The sequence below is a fragment of the Seriola dumerili genome, unplaced genomic scaffold, assembly GCF_002260705.1.
Source record: "Seriola dumerili isolate Sdu_G_001 unplaced genomic scaffold, Sdu_1.0 BDQW01000169.1, whole genome shotgun sequence".
NCBI lineage: Eukaryota > Metazoa > Chordata > Actinopteri > Carangiformes > Carangidae > Seriola > Seriola dumerili.
Window position 1 is genome coordinate 3,984,744 of NW_019174424.1, and position 13,482 is coordinate 3,998,225.

The 13,482-nt window shown below is 42.8% G+C and overlaps 1 protein-coding gene across 1 annotated transcript; it reads right to left on the reverse strand.

The window, feature by feature from the left end:
• Positions 1–10,545: 10,545 nt before the first annotated feature.
• cenpx (centromere protein X) lies at positions 10,546–12,321 on the reverse strand. The gene is made up of 5 exons (XM_022752615.1): positions 12,273–12,321; positions 11,709–11,760; positions 11,554–11,607; positions 11,381–11,469; positions 10,546–10,732 (listed from the first exon to the last, which is right to left on the reverse strand). Exons 1-5 carry the CDS (start codon positions 12,306–12,308, stop codon positions 10,718–10,720), a joined length of 246 nt encoding a protein of 81 aa, XP_022608336.1. The 5' UTR covers positions 12,309–12,321; the 3' UTR covers positions 10,546–10,717.
• Positions 12,322–13,482: the final 1,161 nt, after the last annotated feature.

Genomic DNA, 13,482 nt, shown 5'->3' on the forward strand with positions numbered 1-13,482 from the left:
ACACCGAGCGTGACTCTACAGGAGTCCCGTATGGGGGCAGAGATGAAAGGCTTTTATCTCCCCTCACCCCCCTCCTTCCCACCGTCCCTTTCCCCTCTGAGCTCTGACTGGCAGGGCAGTAGGTGGAGGATAGAACTAGAATAACCAGACTGGTTGTTAACATATCAGCCCTTGTTGAAGCTTCAAGGGCATCCAGTGAGATCAAAGCGAAGCATTCAGTCCAAAAGCATGACATTGTCTTGCACAACAATCCATCTAGCCTTCAATTCAGCTGTCACTGAATGAGGAAGTGGTCATGAGCGGCAATGGAAGGCCTTTCACTGTCCCCTAATGGGCTTTGATGATCCTGCACAAAGAAAGTGTCATAATGGTCTCATACAAAGTCTGTCGTTTTTTTTTTTTTTCATTTGTTTATTGTTGTCATTAAATGGAGAATGACCCAACCCACACCTTTGTGTATTCAGTAAATGATGATGAATGTCTGACAAATGACTACTACTGAGCAAGTTAGGGTGTTTTTCTTTTTCTTTCTTTCTTTCTTTCTTTCTTTCTTTCTTTCTTTCTTTCTTTCTTTCTTTCTTTCTTTCTTTCTTATTTTCTTTCTTTCCCAGTTTCTTTATTTCCTCCTGTACATAGTAACTCTTTTTGGGTCCCTCTCCGGGGTGCTGTTGTGAATCTCTCCCATCTCCCCTCTGGGACTTCTTTATCTTTCAGTTTTGTTTTGTTTTTCAGGCACTCTGCATTTACACCCAGCAACCCTTTGATGTTGTTGCCTGGGTGCTGGTGGACAAAAGAGCCTCCATCAGCTGGACTTAAGGATGGGGTGGTGGGTTTAGGGAGGTGGGGGGTGGTGGGGTGGGGGGAGAGAAAGGCATGAATAAAGAATCAAAGTAACTGGAATGGGGTTTGGAGGCGGAGGACTNTTTCTTTCTTTCTTTCTTTCTTTCTTTCTTTCTTTCTTTCTTTCTTTCTTTCTTTCTTTCTTTCTTATTTTCTTTCTTTCCCAGTTTCTTTATTTCCTCCTGTACATAGTAACTCTTTTTGGGTCCCTCTCCGGGGTGCTGTTGTGAATCTCTCCCATCTCCCCTCTGGGACTTCTTTATCTTTCAGTTTTGTTTTGTTTTTCAGGCACTCTGCATTTACACCCAGCAACCCTTTGATGTTGTTGCCTGGGTGCTGGTGGACAAAAGAGCCTCCATCAGCTGGACTTAAGGATGGGGTGGTGGGTTTAGGGAGGTGGGGGGTGGTGGGGTGGGGGGAGAGAAAGGCATGAATAAAGAATCAAAGTAACTGGAATGGGGTTTGGAGGCGGAGGACTCCATGTGAAACTGTGACCCATGTACCCCTCTTAAATATGGGCCAGGATTTCACTGTTGTGATTGTTTTTTTTTCTTTTTTGGCTCTGTTCCTCCTTGTCTTACATGTCATTGTCTCCATATGTGTATTTGTGGCCATACTTGTTCATGCCTTTGTTGGCACTTTATGTTCTCATTCCTTAAGTTGACCAGTATAGGGCTAAAGCCTCATATTTTACTCTTTGCAGCTAGTTGATGTGAAAGACCACCATCTGCTGCTGGGCCTAGTAAAGGTTTCTTCCCTCTGTGTGCTCATCGCCACACATCACCATCGCCTGTTTTTTTTTTTTTTCAGTGTCACAATGCCACACAGCTCTGTGGCACCTTGCTCTGTGGCACTGCGGTTACAACCTCTTCCACTCTGTGCTTTCTGCCCGCCAAGCCATGCACAGCAAGGGCTACTGATGCCACTGCAGCCCCCCACACTCCCACAGTGGGGGAGAGACAGTCTGTGCTCCCTCAGCCCATCAAATCCCCGCAGGACCACTCTGGTCCACTGGAGGTGAATTCAGGGAGCAGCCTTTGGTGGTGCCGACACAGCAGCCCTCTTTCACCGAGGGCCTCATTAAACCTGACAACATCCCCTCAGCCTTGGCTTTATTGTTCAGCCAGCTTAATGCTAAATGGCAATTAAAGGCATCACCAAGGTGCAGGTATTAATGCCTTTCGAGGAGCACAAAGGCTTTTCAAGATAAAAATGACAGCTAAACAGTAATTGAAAGTTTTCTTTGCTTCGGAGGAAAGATACACTTTGTATAAGTGGGGTCACTCTGTGTAAACTTTATTCAGGATTTAAATGTGCAAACTAACAGTGTTAAAGTGATTTATAATATCTATGTATCATGTCAATGTGAAAAAACGGAGGGGTCGCTCATTGTGATGAACCTTCAGGGAATTATCACCTGAATCTCCAGCTCCCCTCGGCTTTACGGAGCTTTATGTTTGCTTTATGTACGGAGCGAGTTTCAGCCCCTTGTGTAGCCTGTAAACTTACTCTTTTGGTTCCCCCTCACCTCTCATAATCTACTTTTAAGGCCATAGTAGGCAGCTGTTTTCAGAAAAAAAAAAGAAAAAAAAAAAGAAGCTTTGTACACTCCCCGACACATTTAGCCACTAGCGACTAGCTGGTACACACACATTAGTAGCTAAAGAGGCAGATAATTCCCTCAGGGGTTGTAGTGACCAAAAAGCAAGTGACTATTGGACTTAACTTCATCAGGTGGCCAGAATCTCGACTCCAAATGAATGATGTTGCTCCTCTTATGAACTTATAAGGTTATGATATGTCAGTGTTGTGTTCACAGCTTCTTTCCCCCGCCCCAAAAGCCCCCCCCCCCCCAAACTAAACTATGAAGGGATGTTTTCAGGAATCATTTGTTTGTTGCTCTGCAAACACTTTAATTGAAAAATCAACTACAACAAAGAGCTTCACCTGCTGGACCTCAACATTTACGTCTTGAACAGTTTTGTTATTTGCAAGGTGGAAAATTCAGGTAATGCGGTCAATCACGGCAGTCTTGTTGCCAGGTTGTTTTCCACTACAATCAGCAGATCAAAGCATAACGTTCTGTGTCACTTGTTTAACTCACTCCACATATACAGTCATCAGAGTCTGTTTAGATCCCATACCCGCCAGGCCCGCGCCTCTATGGATTAGTTGTGGACATACATCTTCACTTTTTATTTATTTGCTTGTGTGCAGTCACGAAACAAGCAGAGGGTAAAGAGCACGGGCTCCACATGCCAGAGGGGCTCCGCTATGTAAACCACCATTGGGTTGGCAAATGGATCCAGTTGGGAATGGTCATAGCACAGATGAATGAAAACTGTGTAAACAGTCTGTGAACCATCAATATGTACTACAGCGAGGTGGAGGGATGCAACTGAAACATCTGTCCCACCAGCTCCACTGGAGAGTGATTAGGCCATATTTATAGGCAGCATGAGAAACAGACCCACAGCTTATCTTATTGCGGACAGGTTTAACACAGCTGGTACAACAATAAGTGATTTCAAGGAAAGACAAGGCTGCGGTTGCCTGTGCAGTATTTGGTAGCAGAATAGTGTGTTGTCGAAGCGTACTCCTTTGTGAATCCTGTCCAGCAGATTTTATCGTCAGTTTTTGATTCAGAGAAAAGTGCAGAAACTGAAGACAGTTTTCTAAGATTTCACTCACTCACTCACTCTCTCACGACTTCAAACACGCTGTGAAATAACAAAAGGAAGTCGGGCAATCAAACATGGCTATGTTTGTCTATTTCTATCATTACCACATTTTGAGGTTTTTCCATTTCAAAAATCATGTCTGTAGCCATATAAGATGGACTTAAGTAGTTTACTCAGCTGCGGATGAACAAGCTCTGCTTCCCCTCTCAGCGTCAGAGATGCAGTGAAGAATAAAATTGCTGTGATGGCTGTGTTTTTACATTGTTGCAGAGCATTTGACCTTCCTTTTCATATTGTGACAATATTTCTTCAACTGAGAAAGATGGAGGAAGGAGATAGGGCTGCTGTCAGCAAATACAAGGTTTCATAACCTCAAAAGCACAGTCCTGTCCTGTCTGTGCTTTCTCCACCTGGGTCACCGGTGAAGTTAAATTTGCCTCCCGTAGATCATTGAGTAAAGGCATTCTTTCTGTCAGTGTTTGTTCGGTGGTTTCTTTTGTAGTTGATACATTTCATATCATCACTCTGAACCATTTATCTATCGAATGCTTTCTCTTTTGGAAAGGTCTTCATCTACCCCAGAAAATAGAAACCAGCAGCTCACTTTACAGGCCTTAATCAAAAGCACATTACAGTAGAACTGTCACTCCTGATGCTGCTACATGTTTCAGTTCAGTTTTTATTTAATGTTTAGGTGTCAAATGGGAATGGACAGCAGGGTATGCTATATTATTATGTAGTTAGATTTGACACAATGATGATATAATGTACAGTGTTGGAAATCTGGTTCACCTCACATCCTGTTGTTAAGACTGAAATTACACACTAAATGACTTGTTTTCTTTGTAAATTTTAGTCTGAGCTCTTCCGTCAGAAGCAGCAATTGTAAGTCAACTAAGTCCTCACTCCCACACTCCACAGCTCAGTGATCTGGGTTCCTGTGCCAGGGGTGGTAGCTGCTTGGTACTATTAGTTAGCAGGATCAGTGCGGGATGGGGGGGGTATCAGAGGGACACCTGGCCTTTTCTCTCTGGGCGCTCAGACATGTCACGGCTGTGCCTCTTGACAGAATGAGGATGCAGGATATTGCCCTCCCATTGATTTGCGTCCTAAGCGCTCCTCAGCCCGTGTAGTGTATCAATGCAACATCCAGCACCGGGGAATCTGGTTGCAGTAGATGGTCTTGCTTCCACAATGTGAGCCACTTATATATGAGAGAAGATTAGCTTTTAGACCAAATTATGCACCTACACCTGTCCGTCACCAGCCCTTAAGTCTGATTGAGAGCTTGTAAAATCTCTCACTTTTGTTAGATAATTTCCCCATATTGAGGCGGATTGAAAAGATAGAGAGAGTCGGAGAAAAAAAAGTGAGAAATTGTGAAAGAAAAAGGAGATTGTTAAGCCAACAGTCCCTTGGTCAGACACCATAAAAGCCTGTGCACAGTAAGTCAAATTGAAAGGAGCCTCTCTCTTTTCTTGCTTGCTTGCTACATCTCTCTCTCAGCCTCTGTCTCAGTGTGTTGTTGGATGTGTTTCATCGCAGGGTGAGCGATTGAGTGGTTTTAGAATATGCCGATGCTTTGTTTTACGTACCGAAAAGTAAGAGTACCAGCAGCCCCTTTGAAGCCCTTTCAAATTTATTGTTGTTTTTCCAGGAGAGGCGTTTTTTAAATTACAGCTCCTTGTGAGTGGATCTGCTCCTTTGCTGTTTTTGGATAGGGTTTACATTTTATGTCTGGAAATGAGTAGACGAAGGTAGAGCGATCACGGAGGAGAGCGTGTGCGTTGTACCTGCCATCAAAGGTCAGAGGTCATCTTGTGTCGGCAGCTTCTTTTTCTGTATTCTTATTCTCACTAAGAGCAAAAATCAAACTAGGTGATTTAAAGACGTACTTCGAGGCCGACTGTCCCCTACAGCATTAACCATACATCATCCAAGCTCCAGATGTGTGATGTGAAACTGTGCATTAACTCCATCCTCCTGTTGCTCCTGTAGGCCAGCATGTCTCCAGCAGCTCTGGTTAACTTCCAGTCTGATGTCAAAACAGGCTGGTAAATCACCTCTTCTGGGGTCGCTCTTTTTTTCATGCCACAGAAACAAGAAGAGCCACAGTTGCTTCTTCCATTTCTCTTTGCTCTCAAAGAGAAAGAGGGACACCACACAGGGGACCACCCCGCTGTGTCTCCTATTGACCCTGGAGTTTCACCTTCCCTTGCAGCACTACAGAACTATGTGCAGAAACAGGTGCACCTTCAAAGTCTGTGGGTGAGCTGGAGCATCGGCGCAACATAATATATTTTGAAATGAAACATTCATGTCAAAGATCAAATGAATTACTGAGGGCAGACCTTGAAATCTCAGAGGCTGTGGTTCAGGATTTGTTCGAGGTAAATCGCTAATAGCCAAGACATCTCACTCAAAACCACGAATATGTGGGTAAAGCCGCGCAGAGCCTTGGTTCAGTGCTCATTTATCTCCTTTTTAATGGATCAATATGTGACCAAGTACAAGAGGCAATCCATTTGCTTTGAACCTGTATCACAAGGGATTACCGCTTAGGTTTGCACAACACAGCAGGCAGGAAGCTGTTAAAGACAAGGACCAACACTGCATCCCAACCTTTGACCCCTACATCCTGACCTCTCCTGCAATCTGACATGAGCCCTTGTCTACATGAAAGCTGTCCTGTTGACTCACCAGTGCTAATTTAGAGTTCCGGTGCCCCTGACCACTGTGAGGACAGACAGTCAACATGCTGGCCTCTGGACTTGTGGAGGGAACTTTAGACAGACTTATTTTGCCCAATACAAAAAAAAAAAAGCTCTTGTTTACACTGGCTTCCCTCATGTTTGAGATTATTGACAGACAATCTGATGCTAAACTTTGCCAATACAAAAAAATTCTAGCGTCTGCCTGATGTTTTGACCTCTATCATCGCTCTAATTTGACATCAAAGTCAGCAGATTGGCCTGTTCACCACTTTTGTCCACCATGTGTACAGTATGGTGTTATTACAGTGACTATTAGCCCGTCGCTGAGGGCTTCACATGTCTGCTGATGAAGTCCTTTAACAAGTCTAACAAAGGCTAACCTCACACTGTGCCACCTGCCACCAGCTAAAGAGATTTCGGTCATTACTTGCTCCTTTTTAAATATCATCAAACATCGGCCCTTTCATCATTCCTAGTGTGTGACCTTCAGGTTCACAGCTTCTCTAAGCGTGACTGACAGATCTTGTGAGGGTCAGTGCTGGAGTATTTTTATATCACTGCTTTTGATGGGAACTAAAAATAGAGTGCTCCGCTGACCTCCAGTCCTCAGCACTCATTTGGGGTGCGAGTCCGGCTCCCCCCACGCACACTCCTTTTGACGTCACCTCGGCTGAACGGCTCCTTTATTTTTAGACGCTCCTGAAATTAATTGAATGGTCTTGTTTCGTTGAGTTTGTGCAGTGTTATGTAAGGGGATTACTCTGTTGTTATTGCCTATGCCCTGACCATGTAGGCCACCACACAGAGGAGGGAGGTGGAGACACAGAGTAGAGGGGACTTGGGGTGGAAGAGGAGGGTAATGTAGTTAAGGTAGTAGTACAGAGCTCCAGAAATAACCCAGCTGCGGGCCTAATTGTACATCTCTCTTGCTCCCTTTTCCCTCTTCAGCTGCATGCCAAGGTCTTTGACCTTATCATCCACCTCACTGGTTCCGGAAGAATCCTTTCCGCCCCCTGTGGCTACCAAAGCCCCAGCCGATACACGGAGCACAGCAGCAGACCATCTCCAGCCTCAGACTAACAGCCAAGCGCCACAACCAGTTAGGAGTGATCTCAGCACAGCGCCCAAGTGGCTCAAACTGCCAGGTATGTTCTAATCATCCCCGGCATGGGCCCCGTGGCTCCTTAACAAAGCTTAGCCTCAGGACCCCAGGCCCCTCATAGAGGCTCAGGGCCTCCAGGAAACTTGCATGTCACAGCAGTATATACAGTCAACAGAGATGCTGCATCTGTATATGTGCATTCTCCTCACACACGTGAGCTGTGTGTGTAAATCGCATGCACACTGAACGCCAGGGACCGTGTTTTGTTTGTGTTTTTTTTGACAGCGCTGTAAATGTTTGTAACTTCTCATGAGTGTGTGAGTTGCGTGTGGAGCATCTGAGAGGAATGCGCTCGCTCTGTGTCCCCTTCAGCATTCCTCCATGGTTAGACAGCACCATGCCCATGAGGGGGCCACAAGGGCCTCTTGTCTCCTGAGCACTAATGCATCACAGCCCCAGATCAAGCACAACATGCATGCAAGCACATATATGCACACAAACATCCGAGAACAGATGCACGCCATCACATATTTATTATACAAGTACTCACAAACATGTGCAATCGAAAGGATGGGGGTAAAAATGGTCCCTTATAGCAGATGACACCTGTAGCTTCTTTGTAGATTATGATTTTGTCTCATCTCCTGCCTTTGAAAGAATTATAAAAATAAAACTGCTTACATGATAGTATTTGTCTTTTCTAGACTTTCTACTATCGGCAAAATGTTATAACCAGATTGAAAAAAGTACCTGATCTGACAGTTGAAAAGAGCAAAGACTTGCAGCATTAACAATGAAAATGATGTATATGGTACAAGAAAATATTTTTCTGCACAAATTCCTAGTAAAAGTGAATGTTTTATGTACCATACACGCCAATAAATTTTAATGTAGCTCACACACTTCACATTTTGCCTACTTGGACGTTGTCGACTGCTTGCCCATCTCAGAAAGGCCAGCAGTTAGAGAAATGGGTGTATTATGATCACTTGTCACAGACAGGACCTTAGTTTGGGCCAGAGAAGAAAGGAGCTTTGAGATGACAGAAAGTTGGAAAGATGGGCAAAGCTGTGTCATTCTAACAGGGGGAAAAAACACAGACTAGTGAGTGGGGAATTAAGGAGTGAAATCTGACATAATCCTAACATACCCTCACAGGGACTCTGTAGACAACTCCACCCCAGACTAACATCACCCTAAACCACGATTATAGTGACCACACAGTTTTATCAGACTTGTGCACAGACACACAGCTCTCGATTTGTATTTGTATTAAAAATGTTTAGGAAGCCTCCAGAGATCAGGTATTGCCAGAACATAAGAAGTAAGTGGACAGCCTTAAATTATTTTATCATAATGGTGTGATTTTCAAAGAGATAATAAGCACTTATCCAAACTGTCCCAAGGTCAAGCTTTGTCCCGAATGCATCAATTGCACTGACAAAAGTAGTGCTATTAGCCAAATTTAACTCAATGTACAGGTAAAAGATATGGTTTCATCCTGGCAGTCACTTGTGCTTCTATAAAATCAGTACTGATATTGATGGCTACAATCAGGCAGATATCTTCAAGCAGTGATGAGGGCCTTATCCCATGTGCAGCGCTGTCCAAAGACCAGCCAGAAGGCTGGAGACAGATCAGTCTCTGTCTCCTGGGAAAGGCTTCTCACTCCAGAGCTTCTCCAAAGCGTCTGGACTGGCTGTCGACACTCCCTGCCTTTAATGTATGATCAAGAAAAGCTTTAACTCATTACTCTCTTCAACGCCCCTCCCTATTCTTGTCCTAACTGCTTTCGTATGTTTAATAATACTGCCTTCAGATGTAATTTGTTCCACTAAGATGCATAAGGAGAAAAGTTGTACAGTAGTGCACTACTTTGCCAGTACAGAGACCTTCCAAGAACTCATATTGTGGAAAAGAAAAAAGAAAATCATGGAGATCCAAGAGAATAATTGTTTTTATTTCATCTGAAAGGATTAACGGTTGGAGAGGATCCATCTCAGCTCTGGTAAACCTCCAGAAAAGCTATACACCACAGTTACTATATAATAAAATGTGTATTTTACCATTGTAATAAGTGAGGATGTATTGTTTTTTTTAATTAGATCATTAGGTCCCGTATCTGCTAATAAAATGGGAGTCAGCTTGCAGCATTACATCTGAATGAGCAGTTCGTCAAAGCAGTGGCTCTGCAGTTTACAGTATTTAATGAAACTAGAGGGCAAGACTTGCTGCTATTAAAGACTGTAATTATTAACCCAACAAATTATTTTCTTCACAAAAAGTAGTTTTTAATGGTTTTCATAGCATCATTCATCTAAACATCACTCAACCAAACTTCCTGAAGGCCTGCTGTTGAAGTTACTCCTGGGAAACACGAATCCAATCTGGGCCATACTAAAAAGGTGCTGGGTCAAATTCCAGGTGCTGCGTCCTTGAGCGCCTACCAAAGCCTGGGCTCTTGACTTAAGTGTAAGTTGCTTCCAGCTGTATCTGAGCAGCATTTGTAAGCACAGTGAGTCACCCGAGAGCCACACAAATAAATAGTGTGAGATGTTGTACAGCTATGCTGACTCATAGTGAAGACACGTTGGTCAAATACACCACTGGTGGAAAACCATCAGAGGCACTTGGGTTAGAAAACCCCACATTACTCTCTCCCTTGCAGTCCCAACTTCCCCCTCTGCTGTGATGAAAGGAGAGAAAGCACCTCTACTACTCGCCTCTTTTGTTTATTTACCTTCAGAATTACACCCTGCTCTTCTTGGACCATGTTCCAATGTGTTTTGTTATGTTTCCTTTCAAACAGAATATCTATGCGTGTGGTCTCTTGCCATGTTTGGCTAACACATGCACACGTTCGTGCACGCACACTCCCATTCAACTTTCCCCCTGTGCCAGAGGTCCCCTTTGCCCTTCCCCCCACCTCTAACTAAACATCGCAGGACAGCAAAAGGGAACTTCAAAGTGGCCGGAGGGGGTACTCCTTTTTTCCTGGCACTTGTCATCATCTAAGGGACTGGCTGCTCCCCTTATTACTCTAATTGCTTCCAACTGCTCCAGGAGGCTTTGATGAAGGGCGCCATGGAGCATGCTGGAAGCACCTGTTGTTGCACAGAGAAGCACAGGTGGGCCTTATTGGTGGTGGGATGGAGGAGTGTGGACAGCACTGCTGCTTTCTACTTAAAAATCACACAACTCAAATGAATACAGAATGAAAATTCCAGTGTAATCGCAGATTTGGGTGATTATGAAATTGCATTTATACAGAAAAAATAAACACCAGTTAAACTGAACTTGTAGTTGCAGGAACTGAAGCTGTAGGACTGCAGTAGGGACATGAAGGCAGCACTGTGGCTCCACCTTGTGGCATCACTGTGCTAGAAGTCCAGCAGCTGAATTTCAAAAGAGACAAAAAGCCATGAGATTAATATTCGGAAGTAAATATTTTTGTGCATTAACGATGCACAGTTGAGATTTGTCTTTTGTTCAATTTGCTCTTCATGTCCACTCAGCATTTATATAGCAAAAAAGAGCCAGTCCAGATTGGGATTTCAGAAAAACTTATTTATTTAAAGCTGCACTTTGTAAGCACTAAATCTCACATACTGAGTTGGTGTTGAGCCTGAGCCACATTCATCAAAAGTTATGGCTTACACAGTAGAATTTGTACAGTAATAAAAACAACAAATCAACAAAACTTTATCAACAGTATTAGGTATAGTAACTCAAATAGAGCATGAAGTTTGACCATCAATACCGGATCAGATTATACTTTTTCTTATGATTAGCTGCAATACAAGCAGCAGGTGAAATATTGTAGAAAAAATGCTTTACAGACAAACAAATAGTATAATCTAAAGATACCAGGCCAAGTAAACAAACTCACCAAAATACCATCTCCTGAAATATCTTCCTGGTCTGAGCAACAAATTCACATGACACATGACACTGGAGCAGCCTTAACATTGCATTATTATAATTTATGGCTCTTGAATAATATACCAAAACCCCCATTTTATTGAGCCTATTGAGCTACTTACCAGCTGAGGTAGGATCTTTTCAAAGTGCTCAATATCTACTTGGTCACAGTCCTCAGATTCAGCTTGTTTCTGTGACCTCACAGCAGCCTCTGAAAATGAGATTAACAGATTCATTGAGCATTCAAGGATTGTGCATCAGACTCTCTACAACTGTACCAAACAGAACTTCTTACCTTGGACAAATATTTTTAGCATCTCTGCCATGAGCAGCGCAGCATCCCCACTTACTGTAACACAGTAAGATATGGTAAGCCATTGAATTACCATTAAAACACAGACAGTTTGGGGACGTCACTTAAATTAGGATACAATTTTTCATACAACTCACGTTTGGTTTTTTCCTCCTTGAAGAAACATGACAAGAGTTTGCTTACTGTGTCCTGTAAGTGAGAAGAATTAAGCACATTATAATGTACAGTAAAGACAGACGGTATTTGTGTAGACATGAGCACAAGCAGGTACAAAAATACTTATTTACATTTGCAAAAGACCTCATTTGACCTTCCAGATAACAAACCACGGTGCTATTTTGGCAGTTTGTTTGGTTTGTTCTCCTAAGTGCCGTCTTCATACCAAACTGCGTTTGAAAAAATGTCAATTTAGTGAGCTCCGGTATTTCGGCGTAAGTAACTGATATTAATGCAGAGAGCAGGGACTACGGGGCACTTTTCTGAACCATTATGAACCGTTCTTCCGTTCGGCGTAGATATATTGTTAATCACTGGATAATGTTTTAACGAGGTGTAAATAAGGAATGATTTGTATGCGCTGTTCACCGGTTTAATGGAAGTGTAACATGCAATTCAGGGACAAAGAATAGTCTTTTAGAAAAAGATTAATACCGAGGACGAATAAAAAATCATCATTACGAGAGCGATATTGTTGCTCTTACCTTTTTGAAGCCAATTTCTGCACTCTGTTCCGCCATGTTTTTGATACTGTGTAAGGAATTTGGCGCTCTGCGCAGGGATTGGCCATTGATCTCTGACGTCAGTCGGACGGCCCCCAGTAAACCGTAAAAAACAGTGAAGCAGCAGGGAGCGACTATAACGTGATTCCGGGTCTAGCTTAAATATTTCGTCAATTTAAATTTGGATGTAGAGACAGGGGGCCTCGGGGCTGTGGGGTTGTGTAACGTGGTGATCTTGAGGCATGTCACCAATCCACAAATTTCTGCCCCGGAGATGGGAACATGGCACACTGTTGAGCCAGTGGCATCTATACAAAAGTTTAGGTTTCGTGTTACATCAGTTTTCTTTAAAAGGCCATGTAGAAATGTTTACCCATGTAATAACGTTTGTTAATAATTCAATCAGTTTATGTGATTTATATTTCTCCCATCTTTTAGAAATAAAGAGGCGACATAAGAGGAAGGAAAGACTTGAAAGCAAAATCAACACTGCAGCTGTCAAAACACGCTTCTTTATTTTAGAAAACCAATTACACAGCTTAAGAGCATTAAATGTGAGGCGGTCATTTCGGTTATTTTTCAGACCATTTTGCAGTGTCCGTACAATTCAATAAAAAATATTTCATTTTGTATTCACAAATAGTGGCTCCAGAATAGGAGTTACTGTCTATTAACACCACCCTTTGCAATATGTGACATTAGACATCACATTGAATATAAAGACAACTTTATTATCCATCCAAGTAAGAAAATTACCATTAAACACAGCATAAAATCAGCACAATAATGTACTACAGCAACTGTAGTGTCTTCTTATCTTGCCAAAACACAAAACTCTTCTGAAACAGAAAAAAAAGTGGCAAAGTATTTGTTTATTCATCCTCTTCATCATCTAACCACTGAGCATCTTCGAGTATGTAGCCCAGACCCATTGACCGCCGTGGTCGTGGTACAGCAGGGGCTGTGGTGATCTCCTCCTCTGAATCCTCCTCCATCTGAAAGATACATTTTTCTTATAGTCAGCTGATGAAGATGTAGACAATGCACACTGCAAATGCAAACATTTAAATTTAAATACTGTCAATTTGTGTTTCTTTCCACAAGATTAAGATTTCTATTTTTATGTACATTAAGAGAGAAACACTGGCGCATGCCTTACTCACCTTTGGACTAACAACTCTTTTCACTTCCA